General features: G+C 38.2%; 1 protein-coding gene across 1 annotated transcript in view; it reads right to left on the bottom strand.

Annotated features, from left to right (window-relative positions):
- Positions 1–1,700: 1,700 nt before the first annotated feature.
- Ttk (TTK protein kinase) overlaps positions 1,701–22,171 on the bottom strand; it is a 44,259-nt gene continuing 23,788 nt past the window's right edge. Inside the window, exons 14-22 of the mRNA XM_057767839.1 lie at positions 20,191–20,283; positions 12,321–12,478; positions 12,041–12,192; positions 10,761–10,885; positions 8,999–9,079; positions 4,722–4,898; positions 4,327–4,411; positions 3,717–3,814; positions 1,701–2,073 (exon numbers count right to left, since the gene is read on the bottom strand). Of these exons, the coding sequence (XP_057623822.1) occupies positions 1,990–2,073; positions 3,717–3,814; positions 4,327–4,411; positions 4,722–4,898; positions 8,999–9,079; positions 10,761–10,885; positions 12,041–12,192; positions 12,321–12,478; positions 20,191–20,283 (1,053 nt within the window). The 3' untranslated portion in view covers positions 1,701–1,989. The remainder of the gene's footprint in view (positions 2,074–3,716; positions 3,815–4,326; positions 4,412–4,721; positions 4,899–8,998; positions 9,080–10,760; positions 10,886–12,040; positions 12,193–12,320; positions 12,479–20,190; positions 20,284–22,171) is intronic.

Here is a 22,171-nt window from a genome sequence, read left to right as displayed (position 1 = left end):
TGGAGGTCATTCTTATTGTTCTAATAGGAACAAATCACCACAGAGGGAGGGGAAGTAGAATTTTAGAGGTACATAGTTAAGTAGCGTTTCTCAGACATCTAGGAGCCATATTCCCGTTTGGCCGGCCATTTGGCAACTTCATTTGTGTCCATGCTTTTCTTTATAGTGTCAGGAACCCAGAATATTTCCGGTGTTAGGTCTGCCTGCTCAGAACCCCCAAAGCTACAAAGCCTCTTCATCCTGAAATAGCTCAACAGTGCTCAACCTCACGGTAGAACTCTGCAGGGAACTTGTCTTCAAGTACTTGTCTGGAGCTTCACAGTTGGTTTACTAGAAAAAGGATCCTCTGAGTAACTCAAGAGTGTTTAGCCTGGAGGCCTGGCTACTCCGAAAGCTTGAGGTCTTGGAATGCCCTATCAGCACTTCCAGGACTGTAGTAGGATCTTCCTTTTACTATGGCTGGAAAAAGAATAGGGTATAAAGAGCGGTGTCTCCCGAGGGTTTAGGGCAAGGACACCAAAACCATTCTGTAGGCTGAATGCCTGCATGAGACATGTCAAAGTCCACAGAATGAACCTTCCATGCATTGTGGATTTTCACAAAAGGCACGACTGTGCCGTGGGACTGTGATGTTGTAATGACAAAATTGACAGCAGCCTGTGAGAGAGGGCAAAGGACACCTAAGAGTTCTGTTTTCTTGTGGGCCTAAAGCTGCTCTTAAAAAAGGAAATCTAATGGGGCTGGGGAGATGGCTCAGAGGTTAAGAGCATTGCCTGCTCTTCCAAAGGTCCTGAGTTCAATTCCCAGCAACCACATGGTGGCTCACAAGCATCTGTAAGGGGGTCTGGTGTCCTCTTCTGGCCTGCAGGCATACACACAGAATATCGTATACATAATAAATAAATAAATAATAAAAAAGATTAAAAAAGGAAATCTAATATATTATTTTAGAAACTAATACTGTGTTAATGGAAGGCAAAGTTGAGTATCAATACTTGGGAATATTTGAGGGAAGTATTCAGAATTCTGGTTTGGAAATAATTGCACATATACTGTGTGTGATTCTTGCAAGGCGCTGGGCTTGATCCCCAACATGGGGGGTGGGAGTGGGGAACAGGAGAAAGAAAAACAGGCCCACACACTGAGGCCACATTTATAATAATCCATTATCAAAAAGTACTCAATAATGGCATGCAACTATAACTATACAACTATACCACAGACGTCAGGACAATAGTCTGATACCAAAACCCGTATGTACTATCAAGCATCAAAGGCGGAACTGAAAAAGCCACGTGCAGGCCGAATACTATAGATGGCATCAGGGCCACAGATAATTAGGAAACCTATTTACAATCTTTTTGTTAGTGGTGGTAGTTTTAATTAATTAATTAATTTATTTTTTGCTTTTGCTTTTTTTGAGACACCATTTCTTTTGTATCCCTGACTGTCTAGCTCTGTAGACCAGGCTGGCCTTGAACTCACAAGATCCCATGAGATCCGCCTGCATCACCCAGACCTACTTATAATCTTAAACCCTTTGGAAATTTAACTGATATACTTTATTTACTAAGGTCTATTCTTAATCCAGTTCGAAGAATTTTGCTATCATGCCAGTAACACATTAGATTAAAGAAAATTGTCGTACAACTTGGAGACGGTGGTGTCCCTCATGAGGATAAGCTTTATTTACACAGGTCTTCAGAGTAAGAGGTCGTCTCTATTTACAGATATCATCAACAGTCCAGAGTCCCCCGCTCCGTATGAAATGTTACCAGACCGATTAGATTTACAGAAAAACAGAAAACAAAAGCACAACTATATAATCTAACACAGTGGTTAGCTTTACAGTTTTCTTAGAGGATAATTTACAAAGATTTTTACTGAAGAAATTCAGGCAAGTTTGTTTCCTAAGGTAGATTTCCGTGGCGATTCAAGAGTATAGCAGATGGACAGATTTAGTGTTTTTGGTTTGTGAGTAGCTGTACATCAATTTCCTTCTGCCTTTTTGTTAAATGTCTTGGATGATGAAGAATCTTGACTTTCACCACAATTATAGCGTTCATAGAGAGTCTGAAATAAAAACACAAATCTGTTTTTCAACATTTTAGCTCAATGTATTACTAAAATAGTAAAGACTGTGATGAATTCTAAATATAAAGAAATGCAGCTCACCGTTTCCACAAGAGAACTATAACACAATCAGCACATATGCAGACCACCGCAAGCCCCTTACTCTTCCTGAAAACTTACTCATAAATTCCTACATGTATATTCATTAGGAAACAATATATAATCCCACAAGTTATTTACACCAATGAACAAAGACATTAAAATTATTATGTAAATAGTCCTATAATTAGGTTCCCTTGTCCCTTAGTGTACTGAAGGGCTGGTTAGCAGGATTCCTACCTGATAAGACTGTAAGTATCCCTTACAGAATGGGCATACTATTTGCATATATGTACATACATCTTTCTGAATATTTTAATTCACTTATAATAACTAATACAATTTCCTACATTTTTTACAGAATAATAACAAGACAGTAGGTATAGTCCAGTAAATTGTTTCTCAGAATGTTTTTGATTTGCAGTTGACTTTAGACATGGAACCCACGGACACAGGGGGCAACTGAATTATTAAAAGTGAAAAGACTAAAGACTAGTCAACATCTAATTTATGAAGGTGACAGATATATTTGCCATTAAGGAACATAAAATCTTAGTGATGGAGTGATTAATTTACCTTAATTTTACTCAAAAGAACATTTTGAATAATATACTGGTATGAACTTAAAATATGGAGACATGAAATAAAAAGCAATAAATATAAAGACATTTTGTTCAACTTAAACACCCCAAGGGTATTTTTTCAGCCATCAGCATCTGAGAAGAAAAATCTACGATTCCACGAATATACACAGTATAGAGAATATATAATAAATTCATTCAAGATGGGCCCACATTAGCAATATAGGTTGACTTGATCCTAATCCAGAGAACAAAGTATTGTTATTTCAAATATCCATAATTTTATATTATGATTCAAATATCTAATTTGTAATAGCTTGGTAGCTAATCTAATTGATAAGCAATCATAGATATTAGAAATTACAAAAGTATTTGATGACAATGAGATCAAATATCACCATGGATCTGAGAATGGTGTCTCATACTTTGATTCCCAGTTCTCCAGAGACAGAGGGCAGGTGAATTTCTGCCTGAGTTCAAGGCTAGTCTTGATACACACCCTAAGGTCTAGGCTACAAAGACTGAACAGTAAAGAACTATCTCAAAACAAAACAAACAAGCAAACAAAATCAAGCCAACACAACAGCGGAAAGAGAAAGTCCCAGGAAGCTGGCTTTGGGGAATGTACCAAGTGCCCAGAAGCCATTGCACATGATAAATATTGTCATTTTCCTAAGACTGCACTACAAATTGACTAGAAGAGATGATTTCTAGAGCTGTGTTAATAATGTTGAGACAGTCTAAAAGATAAATTCTTATTTATTCCAGCTGGAACCCCAAGAACAATAACAACACAAATCAGAAAGATTTACACTCGTAAAACATGCTCAGAAACAGTAAGTACCAAATCGCAGAAATGTATTTCATCATAGATGTGACCAGTTAACTTTCCTTTTGGCTATGTGTCTTTAAGTATCTAACTCACTGCCTTAAAACAGCTGGAATTAATGTAGATGCACTTACTTTGGCAGTTTTCAAAATGGAGTTAGGAGAATTCAGACCAACAAGCTGGCTCAGAACATATTTCATTTCATCACTGGTTTTCCTAGCCACTTGGCTGCCTGTACAAGGAACATAATCAACAAAATGCTAGTGCTAATAAGAATATTGTAAGTTCATTTGAAAATACACCTTCTGGCCAAGTACATGCCTGTAATTCCAGTCCTCGGGAGGCTGGAAATAGGAGTATTGCTCTGCGTTTGAGGCAAGACACCTCCACCCCAATCAAAACAAACAAACAAAAAAAATCACATTTTTGGAGGCTGGGTAAACAGATTATGAATTCAAGGCCATTATGTCCCCAAACAACAAAAAGACATACATCCTACTTAATGAGTTGTACACTAATGAGCATTATTGTAATGTATCTCAATCCCTATGTAAGATATGTAAGCTTATGCAAGGAAGTTAAAAAAGGCAATGTTATTAACTTTATTATTAAGCAAAATACTAACTTCCTTGAAGAAGTCAGGCTCTAAGAGAGTGGCCAGTTTAGATTCTGGTTTTCAGTAGTTAATACACTATTCATTCATGTTGGTAATCTAGAAAATAGTAACCTTTAAGGAAACAGTACCTGAATGGGGTTGAATCTGAACATACGGATGTGCGAGCAGCTCGGGGATGGAGATCCTCTCTTTAGGGTCCCTTACTAAACAGCGCTAAAGAAAAAAACCAAAAAGCAAGTTTTCATACACGAGGCTGACAAATCAGCTCTCCAGATGACATCACACTACAGAAGCTGTACACCAGCCATCTATTCAGAGAACAGTGATAGGCTTTCTGAGTCACCTCTAGAAATTCCCAACACCTTCCCTGGAAAAGCATGCTTTCAAACAGCGTCCACCAGGAAGTCCTTTCATTGGACTACATCAAGGACAGCCGAACAACTCCGCTCACCTCAACCATTTCCTTTAAACAACACGAAATTAGGAGACATTATTTTCTACACCCACGTACTGTTAATGTTACCTTTAGCACGTCTTGAAGATCTTTTTCTGGAATATCAGGAAATTCAATTTCATGATTAGGGTCAATTATGGCATGTAGTTTAGAGAGCTGATTAATGATATGCTGGAATGGGGTTTTCCCATAAGTCATATAGTACAAAATGCACCCCAAGGACCAAACATCACTTCTGGGGCTTATCTAAGTAAGAGAAGCAGAAAAGGTTGCTTTATTTTAAAAGAAAAGGTAACATAATATTAAATATCTGTAATCCTGATTATATAGTAACACTTAACATCTCAGTGAATATCAAACTGTAAGATTATGCTTACACGACACGACAAAACATCTTTTCCTAGTTTCTAACTTTAAACGTTTGAAAAACTCAAAACTACTTTAAAGGAAATAAATTCTTAGCATCTTGTGAAAATATAACACTAAAAAATAACATACCTATAAATTTGAATTTATTTGTTCCAAAATGATTACACTGTAATACATTTGTATCTGAACTCACAATACGTTTGTATTTTTAAAAGGTTGTTTAAATTGTACAACCCAAATCAGAGTATAAACCACTGAAACAGGCTGGACAGAGTCAGGGGCAGATCACTCACATGATATGCACAGAACCCCCAAGTGAATCCCCAACAGCAAAAATAAGATAAAGCATATTGTCATGGGTATTAAATAAATAGAACATAGTAAATCATAGAAGTTTCTTTTTCCTTGCAGGTTTGTTTGTTTATTTAATGTACATGTGTACCTGGGTTCTGGGAACTGAGCCCAGGTTCTCTGCAACAGCAGCAAGTACTCTTAACTGCTGAGCTACCTCCTCAGGAGTTCTGAGTACTAACTAATAAGTATCATTCATTCTCCCCCAGATCAACACTATTAAACGTTCACGGTGTTAAATCACATTAGGAATAATCACAGCAACAGGAAGATGGGGAAGGAAAAACAAACATGGACATAAACTTTCCACAAAGAATAAATCTAAATCAAATGATACAGAAAGTTAGTGAAGGCTGGGAAGAAAAAGAAATGGACATTCAAAACCTTTTTAGTTTAAGAAATGAAAGTAAAGTAGAAACTACAATTCAATTAGGAAATGAGAACAAAACATCACATAAAGAAAAGGAAGCGGTTTAACCATGATAAACAATATTACCAATTAAGGAAAAGGATAAACTTGAAAAATAAAAATTATGTATGTGCATGTGTGCACATGTGACACGTGTATGGCTGTCCACAGAAACCAGAAGAGGGCATTGAATACCCTGGAGCTGGCGCTACATGCAGCTGTGAGCTACCCAACAAAGATGCTGGGAACTTAACTGTCCCTTGCAAAAGCAGAACTTGCTCTTGAACACTGAGCCATGTCTCTAGCCCCAAGGATAAAATTTTAAAATGTTACTGTATCATGAAAGCTGAGTCAGGTGTGGTGGCATACATCTGCAATCCCAGCATTTAGAAGGTTACAATAAAGTCTAGACAATATAAGGAGAGAGACTATGTCTCAAAAATTGAGAATGGAGTAAAGAGAAGGGAGAGTGGGGAGGAGAAATTTGTCACTGCATATTAAATCAGTGAGCTGACAATTGAAAAAATTATAATCTCTAGATATAATTCAAAATCTTAAAGTAAAAAAGACAGATTCTAACTGAAATTACAAACCTTAGAAATAGGCATTTAAAATACTATAATAAACTCTGTAAAAAATAGCCAAACTAAAACTCAGTAAACCTTTCATCTTTTTAGAAGAAAGGTGATATTACGGAGCCCACAGTCGTTAGCTCCTGATTCTCTCACCTTAGCTTCCCAGCGCTGGATCACAGGCTCACACCACCACACCCAGTTAAATCAGCTGCTTTAATTCAAGTACAAACACTAAATTTAAAACAATTATGATTTAAATTAAGAAGCCGGGAAAATAACCAGGGTACCAAGGAGAGACAGCTCAAGAGGCAAACACAAGATCCCTAGGTTGAGTTCCCTGCACTCAAAAGAGTGAAAATATTTAGCTGGGCACTGTCAGTGGTAACAATGTAATTCCCATCCCACATAATGCCACCACTCCAAGAAGCCAAGGCAGGAGACTCGCCGCAAGTGCACAGCCAGTCAAGGGTTCAAAATTGGACCCGGCCTTCAAGCAAAAGTCACAGCGAAAACAAATCAAAAACAAACACACAACGGCAGCAAAAAACAAAAACAAACAAACAAACAAAAAAACCCACAGAGAACATGGAGAGCACAAATAACACAAATAACCAAACACCTAACAAAGACAAAAACTGGAAAGTAAGGTAAAATAGAAGTTGTGCATAAAGTTAATATCTGTTTTTTTTTAAGTTCAACAAAACCATGAGAAGTCTAAAGAAAACTTAAAAGACAGCAATTATAAATCAGAGAAGAAATCAGAAGGGAAACAGTTACGAAAACAGCTTTATAAAATAAAACATTCAATAAGGTTTTCCACAAGCTGGGCTGGGGAGACGGTCTGCTCAGTGGGAAAGCACTTGCTGCCCGAGCATGAGGGCCTGAGTTGAGATTCCCAGAACCCTGTGAAGTCAGGCATGGCAACCCAGGGCAAGGCGGGAGTGGGAGCCAAAAGAAACTCCCAACTCCTGGGGATCAGCTAGCTTGCTGTACACCTGGGCACACAACAACAACAAAAAGACTATTTCCAACAGACTGGGTGGTGATAATGGATACCCAAAGTCACCCTGTGCCATTTACTATGTATGTGCTATGGCACAATGTGCCCACACTTAGAACATAAATGTGTACACACACACACATGTGTGGACCAACATAGGCATGGACATATAAACGCAGACATTATATAAGTTCTTTGAATCCCTAAAAACCTAGTTTTCTAGGGAAGAAAAGCAAATTTATGCAGCAGTGAGTCAGATGCTGAAATGAAAACTTTCTTTCTCAGTTACTCTGCTTTCTTCTAAAATAAACACTATTCACAAGTCCAACTCACAGGGGGAAACATAAGTTATGTCACTGCTGAAGAAGAGGCAGCGTTACGGACATGCAGGTTGCTGGGTCCCAAGTATGTGCAGACACTGCAACATCAAAAGAAAGATTAGCCTGGCAGCCTGATGTATCGTGAACAGAGAAAATAGGCCTTTGATGAGGGACATCAAGAGGGCTAAGAGCACTCAACAAGGTTGAAATAAAGTTGCCACTGATGGAGGAGGGACATCTTTCTATCTGTTGCTTTCATTGGTTAATTAATAAAGAAACTGCTTGGCCTCTGATAGGGTAGAATTTAGATAGGCGGAGTAGACAGAACAGAATGCTGGGAGAAAGAAGCCGAGTCAGTGAGTCGCCATGATTCTCCCACTCCAGACAGACGCAGGCTAAGATCTCCCTGGTAAGCCACCTCGTGGGGCTACACAGAATATCAGAAATGGGTTAGATCAATATGTAAGAGCTAGCCAATAAGAGGCTAGAACTAATGGACCAAGCAGTGTTTAAAAGAATACAGTTTCCGTGTAACTATTTCGGGGCATAAGCTAGCCATGCGGGCGGCTGGGTGCTGGGGACGCAGCCCCGCCGCTCATATTACAACATGCCACTGGTGGCTAGTACAATTCACAAATAAATAAACGATTATTAAAATACACAAGACTCTAGTTCCAATCCCCAGTACTACAAAAACAGTAAATGCAAAAAATTAGAAAGGAAACACACAAAAAGACACCACAGGATATCAAGGAATATCATTTCTGGTGTCTAAATCAGTTATTGTTAAAATTGCCTTTAACTTAAAACTTCAAAAAGCTCCCCCTACGCCGGGCGGTGGTGGCGCACGCCTTTAATCCCAGCACTCGGGAGGCAGAGGCAGGCGGATCTCTGGGAGTTCGAGGCCAGCCTGGTCTACAAGAGCTAGTTCCAGGACAGGCACCCTAGGTCAACTTGATATGAGCACGCTGTGAAGAACCAGCAGACAAAAGAATAGCATTAAAGGACAACCTCAAGTCAATAAAGAACAGTGAAACTGGTGCTGGAGAGACGCCTCAGTGGTTAGGAGCACAGGCAGCTTCTCCAGAGGACCTGGGCTCCACTCCTAACATCCAACCCACAGCTCACAGCGTTCTAACTCCAGTCTCAGGAGATGCAATTGCCTCTTCTGGCCTCCAAGAACACTACATACATGTGGTGAACAAACATATATGTAGGCAATAACCACACACACATAAAATAATAAAATAAAAAAGTGAATCCCAAAACAATTACAAAGGTGCAGTTCGCTGGTGTCAGGCGAAGTGAGCTGTTTCCAGTACCTTGGTCTTGACTTTCCCATGTTCTCTTGAAGAAGACATGTCTCTGATTGCTTCTGGAGGCATGTAATTAACTGTACCAACCTATTTGCCAAATCACAGAAAACAATGAGAACATCTTTCTGTACTTGTAAATACATAAATGTCAGATTCTTAGAAACTTGGGTAATTAGTGATTTAAGTGACAGACTTGAAAAATTCAAATAACTGCCAATAATATATGTAAGATCACATCACAACTCCAACAAAGTGAGTCAGATTGGGAACGAACTGGCTCATTTCCGAGTGCCTGTGCTTTGTCTGTAACTGTGTTGGGAAACTAATATTATCTGCCTTTTCAACTGCCTAGGCTAATTCCGAACTCAGGGATTTGACTGTCACTCACTTCCATGTTCAAATAAATTCAACATTTTCACTTCAGTAAACCAACCAACAAACTAATGTATAAATAAAAAGAACCAACTAGCTTTATCTTTCCAAAATCTTTGGCCCCATATGCAGACTGAAATGGGTTGGAAATCTAAATCATATAAGAGTTTCTAGAAGTCAAAAATGGTATAGAATAATCTTTTAGTTTGGCAGTTCTCAAACTGTGGGTCTCAACCCCTTTGGGGGTCAAACGAACCTTTCCCAGGGGGTTACATATCAGATGTCCACATTACATTTCATAATAATTGCAAATTTGCTGTTATAAAGCAGCAATGAAAATAATTTTATGGTTGAGGTCACCACAACATGAGGCATTGTACTGAAGGGTCACAGCAGTAAGATGTTTAAGAACCACTGCATTCGTTCTAAGAACAAAAGAAACACACAAACAAAGCCTGAATGGTAGGATCTTGCCATAGTTAAATTCAAGTTTATCTATAAACCAATGTTCACCTGTACTTTTGATACAAAAAGTAATGACTGACTGTCAAGTAGAATTATTTTAAGTGTATGCTGTCAACTGATTCTTCCTAACAAAGTCTGATTTTGCTTCAAGAATTGACAGACCTCTGTCAGGAATCTGCATTCATGGATACAGTAAGTGAGGTTCAGCCAAGATTACCTTTAAGGTCTATCTTCATGTCACTAGTTTATTTTTTATGACACGGCTTCATTCCATTTGCTATTGAAGATTTTACTATAAGAACACAGCTGGAGCTACAGAGGTGAGCGTGCTGCACAATCTGTCGTGAGCATGCTTGCACTCGACAAACATACACACAAACACACCACAAATAATAAAATAATCATTTTTTAATGTAGTTGAGCGGAATGTTTCACTATTTCCAATAAAGCTCTCTTAAAAATCTCCCAATTTAAGTGCGAAGAAAAGAAACAGGACAATGGAGAGCATTGCTCCGCTTCAGCAATGAGAAAACCATTCAAATTTCCTTGATATATTTGTCTGATTTTGAACTGCTTTTCTAAATCAAATTGACTATGGTTTTGGACCTTTTATAATCATAGTTTCTATTCTTTTATTTTTAAAACAAAAGACTCCAAATTTTTTGAAGAACATGGCCAGTAAAAAAATATAATGGCAAAATATTTGATGGATATAAAGGAACTAAACCTTAGTACCAGCAATCACTAAGAGTTCTACCTGAAGCAAGGCCTGGCCTCACACTTGTAATCCCACACCTGGGAGGCACAGACAGCAGGATCAGGAATTGAAGGTTGGTCACTGATACAGAGCAAGGCCAAGGCCATTCTAGGTTATATGAAACCCTGGTTCAAAACACTACAACACAATTCAAAACAGCAAAAAGTGTCCTACCTGAGAATCTTTAACTATGCTTGTTGTATCTGGCTGCATTTGGTTTGCAATCCCAAAATCAATTAGCTTCAGCATTCCTTCAACTATTAGAAAATTAGCAGGCTTCAGATCACTATGAACAATGCCTTCAAAATAAAATCCATTACATTAGATAAAGTAAAACATTCTATGAACAAAAACAGTTTACAATCTCTGGATCAAGCTGATTCTTTTAACTAGTCAACATATTAATATTCATTTATTACACATTCTATACCTTCTTAGCAAATTCAGTGTGCCAAGTGCCACTCTAAACTTGCCACTTGCAATGAACACTTTTGACCTGTTAACAATGCTGAATAAATGAGTAAGTACATTATCCCCATTTTCAGGGTGAGTACACTAATGTAATTTGACTTTAAGTGAATTGTTCAAGGTTACAGGGCCTAGATCTAAAGGAAGGAGGGTTGCCGCTAGGTGTTTGGCGGTCAAAACGTGGGACACTGCTGCACACTGCCCAGGAGAGCATCAGCAGCCACAGTCAGAGAGCAAGACCTTCCCACACCACTCAAGAACCCTCATCACTGACTAATTATTCTTAGGTTAGAGAAAGAGAAGCAGAGAAAACACATTAAATTGAACACATTTATTTTAAAGACAGGGAAAAGTGCAAAGAAAAGCACTGAAGAACTAAACACATAAAAACAAACAAACAAAACCAGGGACTAATAGTAAACACAAAAGCAAAAAACCAACTCTGAGACAAGAAAACAGGAAATTCTGTGGAGGCTGAAGCACTGACCATCACCTTCCTGCTTTCAGGACATCCAGATCCTTAAGTCTAGTACCTACTACTACAATCCAAGGACGTGAAAGGTAAGAACCACCAGTTAATATGAGGAGGATAGAGTTACATTGCACGTGTGTGGATTTAAGTTTGCAGTCTGTGTCCTCTGTGTGACCACTCTTAAGAAATGGGTTTGCCGGGCGGTGGTGGCGCACGCCTTTAATCCCAGCACTCGGGAGGCAGAGGCAGGAGGATCTCTGTGAGTTCGAGACCAGCCTGGTCTACAAGAGCTAGTTCCAGGACAGGCTCCAAAACCACAGAGAAACCTTGTCTCGAAAAACCAAAAAAAAAAAAAAAAAAAAAAAAAAAAGAGAAATGGGTTTGTTTCTTCATCTCTAAATAATCTTCCAATTAATTACTAAAGGTAGGTACTGACAAAATAAGAGTATCTTTCTAAGAGGACACAATTAACAACTATTTTAAACTTTATATATATGAAGAGATTTTAAAATACCATGCTGATGGATTGTGTGTACTGCTTCCAACATGTTTTTCCAGTAGCTCTTGCGTTCCCATGGATTGATGGATTTTTTCTTTTTAAGCCAACTATTCAGGTCAATGTTTCCACATTCCATTACCAAGTAGATGTACCGCTCTGTGATTTCACTGCAATTAAAAATGAACAGAAGCAACAAAACAATAATTGCCTACATTAAATCAATAAGGATCTACTCTTTGCCTATGAATTATAGCAAAAATAAAGTTTTCTTTTAAAAATAAAAATGGATCCATACTAATCATAGAGTCGGATGATCTTATCACTGTGTTGCTGTAGTTTGTTCAAATAAGCTATCTCATTCCGGTAACTGTCAATAGTTTCCTTATCTGCATCTTCTAGGTTCACATATTTGATTGCATATATATGCTTCTTTTCACTCAATACCTGAAATACCTGCATAGACAGAAAAGAGAAAAGTTTAGAACACACCCTCCCTCTATAAACCATTACAATTCTGAAAGAAATACCACCATGAACAATGGAAGATTCTGGGCTTTTGAATGTAGAAGTAAAGCAAACCCTGGATGATGAGCGAGTGAGTGCCCATTTCTAGCCCCTGTGACAATGAACATTCAAATAACTCAACTGTACAAATGCCTCAAGTTTTCTACATCAACATCTAAGAAAAGCAACTTAAATTTGCTGCTATGTTCACAAAACTCTAGGGATGCCTCATCCATGGAAGTAACCCTGAGAAAAAGACATTCAGGTAAGAATGGCTAAGGCTGAGATAGACAACTTGCTTTTTTTCATTGTGCCTAATATCAACAAGTTTATTTCTTTGATAGAGAATATTTTTAAAAATACAGTAACTGTAAGCCATCATTTTATTCATTTGTGAAAAGTAGGGTAAGTCACATTTTCAGTCAGGTTGGCAATATGTTCTTATGAGTCAATTTCTAAAGACACCAATAGGAAAATAACATCTGAAAGAGGGAAGCATGTGAAGGTACAACTTCCAGTATGTATGATGTGGGAGTCCCCTCTGTGTGCTGTGATTACCATTTATGAATAAAGAAACTGCTTTGGACCTATAGCAAGGCAGAACTTAGGTAGGCAGGAAAAGCTAGGCTGAATGCTGGGAGGAATGAAGGGCGTGGTCAGGGAGCCTCCACGGAGCTGCCACTGGAGTCAGACATGCTGAAACTTTGCGGGTAAGCCACAGCCATGTGGCGATATACAGATTAATGGAAATGAGTTAAATTAATATGTAAGAGCTAGCCAATAAGAAGTTAGAGCTAATGGGCCAAGCAGTGGGTTAATGAATCCAGTTTCTGTGTGGTTATTTTGGAGCTAAGTGGCCGGGAACCAACAAGTGGCCCCTTCTCCAACACATATACATCACAACAGTAATCCAAATCCAAAGAACAGTGCCTATCACACATCTATTCACTTCCATCCTTTGACACTGAACAGTGTGTCTGTCGTTTAACTCTGACTACCCCATAGATACTGGGGATGAATGAGTCTAAACGCATGTGAGGCTCAAGACCTGAAACTGTACACATTAGAGGGCCCATCAGGTCCTAAGCAGAGCACACTCTTCTTCAATACTGGTTTTCCCAAAGAAAACACACAGAGTAAAGTGTTTCGTTATGACATTTCATATAGAGTCTCTTCTTCCTTCATGTCTCTCCTCTGTCCCCACCTGCTCATCTCCGTCCCAAAAGGAGATATCATTTCTATTCAATTACTCTCTTACCCCAATTCCTTCCTTATGCTTATAATTGAGATTTTGATAAAGGGAACATGAAAAGGAAAATATTTATTGGAAGACTTGCTAGATGTTGTAATATACACTCTATTTTATTTTTTGCTTATGATTTTGATGTTGGGGATTAAACCCAGGGTCTTGCACACACAATGTATACATATTCTACCAGAGCATACCCCTTAGCCTACATATCCTATGTTTGCAGTCCAGGCAAATCTTGCCTCAGCCTGGCAAGTGATGGGATTATAGATGAGTGCCACAATGTCTGATGTTTTCCTTATTTGCAATATGTTAATAAGATAGCCTGAAACAAGACTCGTTATTGTAAGTTGATTTAGAGAACTACAGCAAAACCTAAAATAAGCCCAAAAGCCCTGTTTCATGTACCACCACAGCATAGAATAGCCTAATAACTAAAGAGAAACAGTCAACAAATGAATGATGTCCCTATTCAGTTGCAGGCATCCAAGCAGTCAAATATTGCCATCTCAATAGTAAGTATAGGGCAGAGCACAAACAACAAACTATTCACAGAATGGGGTTAATAGGGAAGCTACGGATAGTCGTGGTCACACACCTTTAATCTCAGCATTTAGGAGGCAGAGGCAGGTTGACTTCTGAGTTTGATGCCAGTCTTGGAAAAAAAAAAGAAAAGAAAACTACAGTAGACACAGAGAGGAGAATGGAGAACACTGGTGATTGGAAGGTAGGAGCTGCAGTTAAATTTAGAGTGTAATCAAGTATGCCCTGGCCGAGAGGACACAAGCACATAAGCAAGGCCTTGAGGACATAGATAGGCTGGTGACACACACCTGTAATCCCAGCATTTGGGAGGCTGAGGTAGGAGAACTGCTACAAATTCAAGGCTACCTGGGTTAAAAAGCAAGACACCATGGTAAGGGACAGAAGGAAGGAAAGGAGAAAAGATATAGGCCAGATTCAAAGAACAAAGACTGAGTAAAATTATTATCTATTGTAATAAACTAAGCAAAAAGATAATAGCAAACTAACAACACCAATAAAAAGTAGATTCTGAAGCTACTCAAGAGGTAGGAATGATAATAAGACTAGTCAATAGGTTGTTAGCTAAGTAATTGTAAGAATAGAGCTGCTATTTACTGCAACTGGAAAAACTAGAGAGTGAGTGTTTACACAACTGTCTTAAACACCTGGTAACCAAGAAGAGATGCTGAGCAGTCAAGTGTGGAAAGTTAGTCTGAAAATGAGAGGCCTGAACTGGAAATACAAGTCTGGAAGCTGTAAGCAGAAACATAGCACTTAACAATCACCACCCTGGAGGAAAACACCAAAGGAAGCCTGAGTTCAGAGAGAAGGAAAGTGATGAAAGCCTAAGTCCTGAGGCTTCGTACCTAAGGTTCAGGGACGCAGGAAGACTGAGAAAGATGCATCAGTGTGAGAGAATAAATCCAGGGCTGCATGTGTGTGTGTGTGTGTGCTAGCCAATGAGAACAACTACAATAAAAGCAAACCCCAACTGTCTACTAAGAAACCTAAAAATCAAAGCACAGAACCAGTTTTAAAGAAAGCTCCAACGATCTTGAGGGTGGCTCTGTGGGGAGTGTCAAAGGCAGAGATGACTGCAGTGGGCGAGAACCATGGTCTGTAAAAACAGCACTCACCATGCGTTCCTTGTTACTCAGGCAGTTGAGAACAGAGCTCACGACACCAAGTAGTCCCAGAAGAAAATGTTATCACTGAGCCTGACGTAATTCAGAGCCCTACTTTTGAAATGAATTAATGACCAGACCAAAGACTTAAACAGGCATGTGCATGGTCTTAGGAAATCGATCCAAGACCCCAAAAGACAATCTCCAAAGTGAACAAAACAGTAAAGTGGGGTAGAAAGTATAAGATATGGAAAAACACCAACATGAAACTGAAACATAGAAAAGGAACCAAACAAATAATGGGATCAAATGTTCAATCAGATAAAAACTATACCAAGAAGTACCATTACTAAACAAGATTACAAGCAGTGAGACTGAAACTGTACTCTAAAATTTCCTCTCAAACAAAAGTCTAGGACCAGATGTGTTCACTGAATTCTATCAAATTTTAAAAGAAGAGCTAATATCAACACTTTTTCAACTATTTCACAACACAGAAAGGGAAGGAACAGCACCAAATTCAGTGTACAAGGTCAGTGCTATTCTGATACCAAATCCAGACAGACAAAGGAAAAAAAAAACAAACCAATTTCCTTAATGAACATAGACGTAAACATTCTCAACAACAACAACAAAGCCTCAAAGCACATTTAAAAGATCAAATGTCACAACTAAGTGGGATTCATCCTGGAGATTGGCTCCACATATACATATTAATAAATGTAATAAAGACAGAAACCATATGATCATCTCAACAGATGCAGAAAAGGCATTTGGCAAAGTTCACCATGGCTTCATGATAAAAATCCTATAGCTTGTATGATTACACAATGCATGATTTAAAAATGGAACAATTAAATGGAAGGATAATCAGCCAGGATTGATATACTGTTAATTATCATCTTGATAATCCTTGTTGCCATTTTGATAATTCTAGATTTATCTCTTAAAAAGTTGTTTGGCATGAATGCTAAGATACAGGCCTTAGAAAACTTAATAAAACAGATCATAGAGATATTCAAATCCAGACAGAAGAATTTAAAGATACAATTTCAGCATTGCATTATAAGGTTTGAGAGGAACAGCCTAAGGTTTTCAAACAACAAACCTTAAATATCCAGTAACCTTACAGGAATTGCCAAATGATAGATATCCCAAAGACTCTGTAAGAGCTGAATGTCTGGACTCCTGTGGCAATGGTAGACTTAAGAAGATTGAAGGAAGCAATATTCTCATACGGCATGGATTCACCTTTTGTGAATCAAATGTTAAACTCATGGTCAACTTGTAATAGAATTACCCCTAACAACTGGGAAATGCCTTGATGGGCCTGTCACAGGCCACCATACCCCCCATGCCAAATTCGGTTTGGCCATTTCCTGTCATCATGAAGGAAACTTCTTCCCAGAGCAATTAAAAAACCTAATGCCTATTGTAAGAAACCATACTGCTCTGGATGACAGAAGAGCTTTAGAAGATAAAAATTTCAGAAGAAACTATGAATCAAAATTGATAAAGATTAGATTAAACCCCAAAGTTAGGGCTGGGGCAGGGTTTTGTTTTTGTCTTTACAGGAAAATAATAACTAACATCTTGAGGAATTTAAAGACCTTTGGAGAAATAAGTATAAGAAGAAAAAGGGAGAAGTACCAAGAAAGAAATTACAAGAAAAAGAATAACCTGACCTAATGCCATCTCTGAAGTCTTCAAAAAGATGATGGGATCCCACAATGAAGATTCCTCCAGGACTATGATACTACCATTAAACTGAAAAGTATCACCTAAAGATCGACTTTGGACTACAAAATGCTTAGAACAATTTTGAGGTGACTACTTGAGATGATCCAGCCTAACAGACTACTCTAGACAGGACTTGAGACAAGCCCAGCACTTTCCATTACAGAGACTGGACAACAAATGATACAGCTATCTCTCCCAGGACTTGACAATTACCCCGAATTTTTCTTTTCAGAATCCCCTAAAAATGCCATTACCCCCAGTCAGCAGGAGGGAAATTTAAGAACACGATATCTACATTCCCAAGAGGTGGGGTGGTTTTTGGTCTTTTATTGAATTATGGATATTTGTCATTGTTTTTTAAAGAGATTGGTTACAAGTTGTTATTGGTAATGGTCAGGAAAAAAAAGCTAAATAAGGGAGATTAGATTCAGGGTTCTTGTTTTGAAAGAAAAAAAGGAGGATACAGATATAATAGAATACAAGGGTAGATTATCAATCTACTCTGGAAAAAAAGGGTGTCTATTAATATAAGATAAAAAGGTAGATTATTGAATCTACTACTTTTAAAAAGCAACTACTAGTTTTAAATGTTTTACATTGGATTGGACTTTGTATATTGATACAAATTTGAGATTCATTTTGTTAAAACGTCTACACACATTCCTACTGGTGCTCAAGGTACTGTACCTGTACAGCTCATTCTAAACAATGCAATGCAGATTTCTGATTTTGGAAGTTATTATTACCAACTGTTTAGGATAATAAGGAAATACAGGATAGTAATTGGTCACCTATTACAATTAAACCTGTAGTCATATTGGGTATGTTTTAAAGATAAAACAGATATATTTTAAATAGATAGTCTTCAATACTTCAGAGATCTACAGAATGTAGCATTTAAGATTTTCTAATAGGGTTCTGCTCCTGGCAGTACCAACCTACTTCAGAGAAGATGATGGACATCAAAGAAACTTCACATGGAGTTTACTGTCTTTGGGGCAAAAGTAAATCACTGGGCAAGAAAGTGCCCTTGCCTCTACTGCTAACAGTATGTTGTCCTAATTGGAAAAGCAGGACAGAGAAGAGAATGACTGATAAGCCTTGTCAAACCAAGTGAGACAGTCCTTCAAAAATCCTGTTTCATAGAAAAGTCTGTCAAATATTCTAGGCAGTTAGGCTGAAGATGTCCCAATGTTGCAGGGGAACTTTGGGTGACCGTCCAGGCAGCCAGATATTTGTTATTTCTCACATTTTTTTAGAAGTTACTTGCTTGCACTTCCTGCTTACTCAGTTAATATTATTTTCTTCTCAGGTCTCTGAGGGAGTTGAAAACTATATTTATGGTTTTCCTTGCTTACCAGACTCAGAAAAGAAATTCATTAAAGAAATGCAAAGAATATAAGATTGAGAGACATCAAAAGATAGTTTTGGATGGTAATTCAAGTAAGATAGAAAGTGAATTAGGTACAACATTTTGGACTCACCAAGATAGGATAGATAATGGAGTATTTTCTCTAAATTTGTCAAATGTAAATGAACTAGACATTGTTGATACTTATTGTTTGTACATATTATATATAGTTATTATGTTTATTGTATATAGTTTTTCTGTAGTGGCATTTCATCTGTATTTTAATAAATAAAGCCTGCCTGAAGATCAGGGAGTAAAACAGCCCCACCGGTCAGCTTTACAGACCAGGCAGTGGTAACACACATCTTTAATTCCAGTAGTCACACCAGTTGCTACAGCAACTAGGCAATGCATGCCTTTAATCCCAGCCCTAGAGAAGAATATAAAACAGGAGGAGACAGCTCATAATCTCAGCCTCTTTCTTAAATTCCTGGAGGCAGGATCATCATCTCAGACTCAGGTAGAGGTAAAAGCCAATGGCTGGCTGTTTTGCTTTTCTAACCTTCAGATAGAACCCCAATTTCTGTCTCTGAGTTTTAATCATGTTTCATTTTCTTATATTAGCCTTTTTTTAGACAAAAAAGGGAAAATGTAGTGATATTTTTGTATGTGTTTTAACAAATAAAGCTTTCCTGAAGATCAGAGTGCAGAGTTAAGGCACTGGAGACTTTAGTGGCACACACCTTTAATCCCAGACAGAAGCAGAGGGATCTTTATTAGTTCAAGGCCACCCTGAACTCAGGACAAAGTCTGAAGAGGCAGTCTGAGGACAGGATAACCCCTTTGGTCTGAGCATTGGTAGAGGTAAAAGGCTTCTCTAGTGGCTGGCTGTTCTGCTTCTCTGATCTCTTAGCCTTCACTCCCTATTATCTGACTCCGGGTTTTTAGTAAGAACGATTAGAATTCACGCTACAATATCCTTTGTAGGCATATGTTCCAAGACTCCATATCCTACAACACAGACACTTGTACATCCATGCTAATTGCCATTCTATTCACAACAGCAAGAAATGAAACCAGTAAATGTTCATTCACAATTGAATGGATAATGAAAAATATATATTCATAATGAGATTTCATTTAGCTATATAGAAAAATAAAACCCGTAGGAAAATGGATGGAAATGGACGGCAATAATGCTATCTAATATCTTGCATACTAATCTAAAAAATAAAAATACATTTAAAAATAAATCACTCAGATAAATTTAGGAAATAATCTAATTGCAGAAATTTATGTGACTAGAGCATCGTAAAATGGGGAACCTCAAATAAAACAAACTCACTACTGAAAATTTTTACTGAATGACTCTAAGCACACCCACAGATCATGCCATGTCCTCAATTATAGCCTCCCTGTGATCATACATAGTGGTTACTGCCACTGCAAGCCAATGTCAAGGTGATACAGAAGAAATCTAAAAGCACAGGACACTGAAGAAAAGGCATGAAACAGATCCAGTTTTAGGTCTAAAGAGGGTAACTTACTTTGCAGGAAGGAGGGGAGGATATGAGGCAGCTTTTCTGGCTCTAGGGAAACAAGGGCTTCTAGAAAATAAAACTGCTCCCATACTTGAAAAGACAGAGTGTTTTTTATTTTATTTGTTACTTACCTTACTGGAACCTCCACTGCCTATCTGTTTTAATATGGAATAAATTCTTCCTTTAACAGAAATGCATTCATTTATCGTTGAGGATCCTGAAACCTAAACAATTAAAATACATAAATATAAGTTCAAAGAACATATCTAAGAGACTAGTTTGCATTAGGTATAGTGGAATGCTCCTAATTTTGGTAAGCCTGAGCTACAAAAGACTGCCTCAAAAAGAATCAAAAAAACAGAAGTTGTAAAAGGTGAATAAGAAAAATATGTTAAATTTGTTCAGAGACAAACCTCTAAAGGTGCTCCCTCTTTAACTGATTTTTACTTAATCTGAGCAGAAACATTTCATCTTTCTCTCCTATTTCTTTTCCTTGTGTCTCTTTCACAAGCAGGCAGTCACCCCTCCCATTTAACTTTATATAAAAGCAATGTGCTAAGGTGCAGTCAGCTCCAGTCAATGACATTTCATCCCTCTCTCCTGTCCTGAGAGCAGTTCAAGAAGTTATGTAATCTCTCCAAACCTCAGCATCTTCCCCGGCAATCTACCAACAGCAGTGCCCTTTCCGTCCTTCTTTTATGGCTGGACGGCCTTGCTTTGTGCTTATAGAGACTTTAAAAGAGACGGTGTGCTAAGAGACCACTTGAGATAGTAATGGAAATGAAGAGTTTGTGATTACCAAAGTAACTAAACTGAATCAATTAAAGTCTGAATAAACTTCAGTTTTACTGAGCCATGTTTTAAATTCAAAATGACAGGATCTTCCATGAAGTCTCCTACAGAAGCTAACAGAAGGGGCTGGGCGATGGTGGCGCACGCCTTTAATCCCAGCGCTCGGGAGGCAGAGGCAGGCGGATCTCTGTGAGTTCGAGACCAGCCTGTTCTACAGAGCTAGTTCCAGGACAGGCTCCAAAGCCCCAGAGAAACCCTGTCTCAAAAAACAAAAAACAAAACAAAAAAAAGAAGCTAACAGAAGGATTCTAATTTCTTTATTCTCGGGACTTGAGAGTCTTAAGTCAGAGCAGTCTCCCAAGCGCTCTCCTTGTTTCTCCTTAAACAGCATTTCTTAGACAATAATTACTTTGACAGTCTTACCGCTGCTGTGTACACTTTTCAGAATACAGTGACACCAGTGAACTCTACTTCAACACCAGCATCTTCCTCTGTAAGTTTCCTCATCCCTACCCACCTCTCCTCATCTGGCTGAAAGCTTACAAACTACTAATTAGATCAGTTTACTCTGTTTCGCTATGCTATCTACAACTTTTAAAGCCCAGGAAAACCTCCAGCACCATTTTCCTTCCCCAATCTGTAAGTCACACCTGACTCCTTTTGAAGTCCCTCTAGAACATTCTCCAAACCCCCTTCCCAATCACTTCTGAATTGCCTTCCAGATTTTAGCCAGAATAGGTCCTGTTACCACTAACAGGTCAATAAACAGACCTGAACCAACATAAATCTCTCCCTCTCCCCCTGGAGAAAGGGTCTTCCTATGTAATCCTGGATGTACTAGAACTTTTTATGAAGATCAGGCTGGTCTCAAACTCACAGGGATCCTGTTGCCTATGTCCTGAGGACATATGCCACCATGTTAGGCTTTCCTTTCACTTTGTAACTTATATAATTTCAAGACTGCAGACACTATCAAGTCTTTCCATAGCTAATATTATATAATCGATCATCAGGTAATGTTTTGGTCATTTTTTTTAATAGTGGCAAAATATACTTAACCCAACTGTTGCCTTTGTAACCAATTTTAAGTACAATTCAGTGGTATAGAAACAGTAGTCATTGTGGAAACATCACCACTGTCCACTTCCAGAATTTTTTGTCATCAAATACTGAAACTCTACACCCGTTGCCCTTTAACAATCCCCAATTCCTCCCTCCAAGGTATGTAACCACTCTTCTACTTTCTGTCAATTATTTTTAACCAATTAGTTTTAATAGATGATCACTCTTCTGGCTGTTTCACTTAAACAACAATATAAG

The sequence above is a fragment of the Chionomys nivalis genome, chromosome 4 (genome assembly GCF_950005125.1).
Source record: "Chionomys nivalis chromosome 4, mChiNiv1.1, whole genome shotgun sequence".
Taxonomy (NCBI): domain Eukaryota; kingdom Metazoa; phylum Chordata; class Mammalia; order Rodentia; family Cricetidae; genus Chionomys; species Chionomys nivalis.
This window is presented reverse-complemented; position numbering and strand designations above follow the sequence as displayed.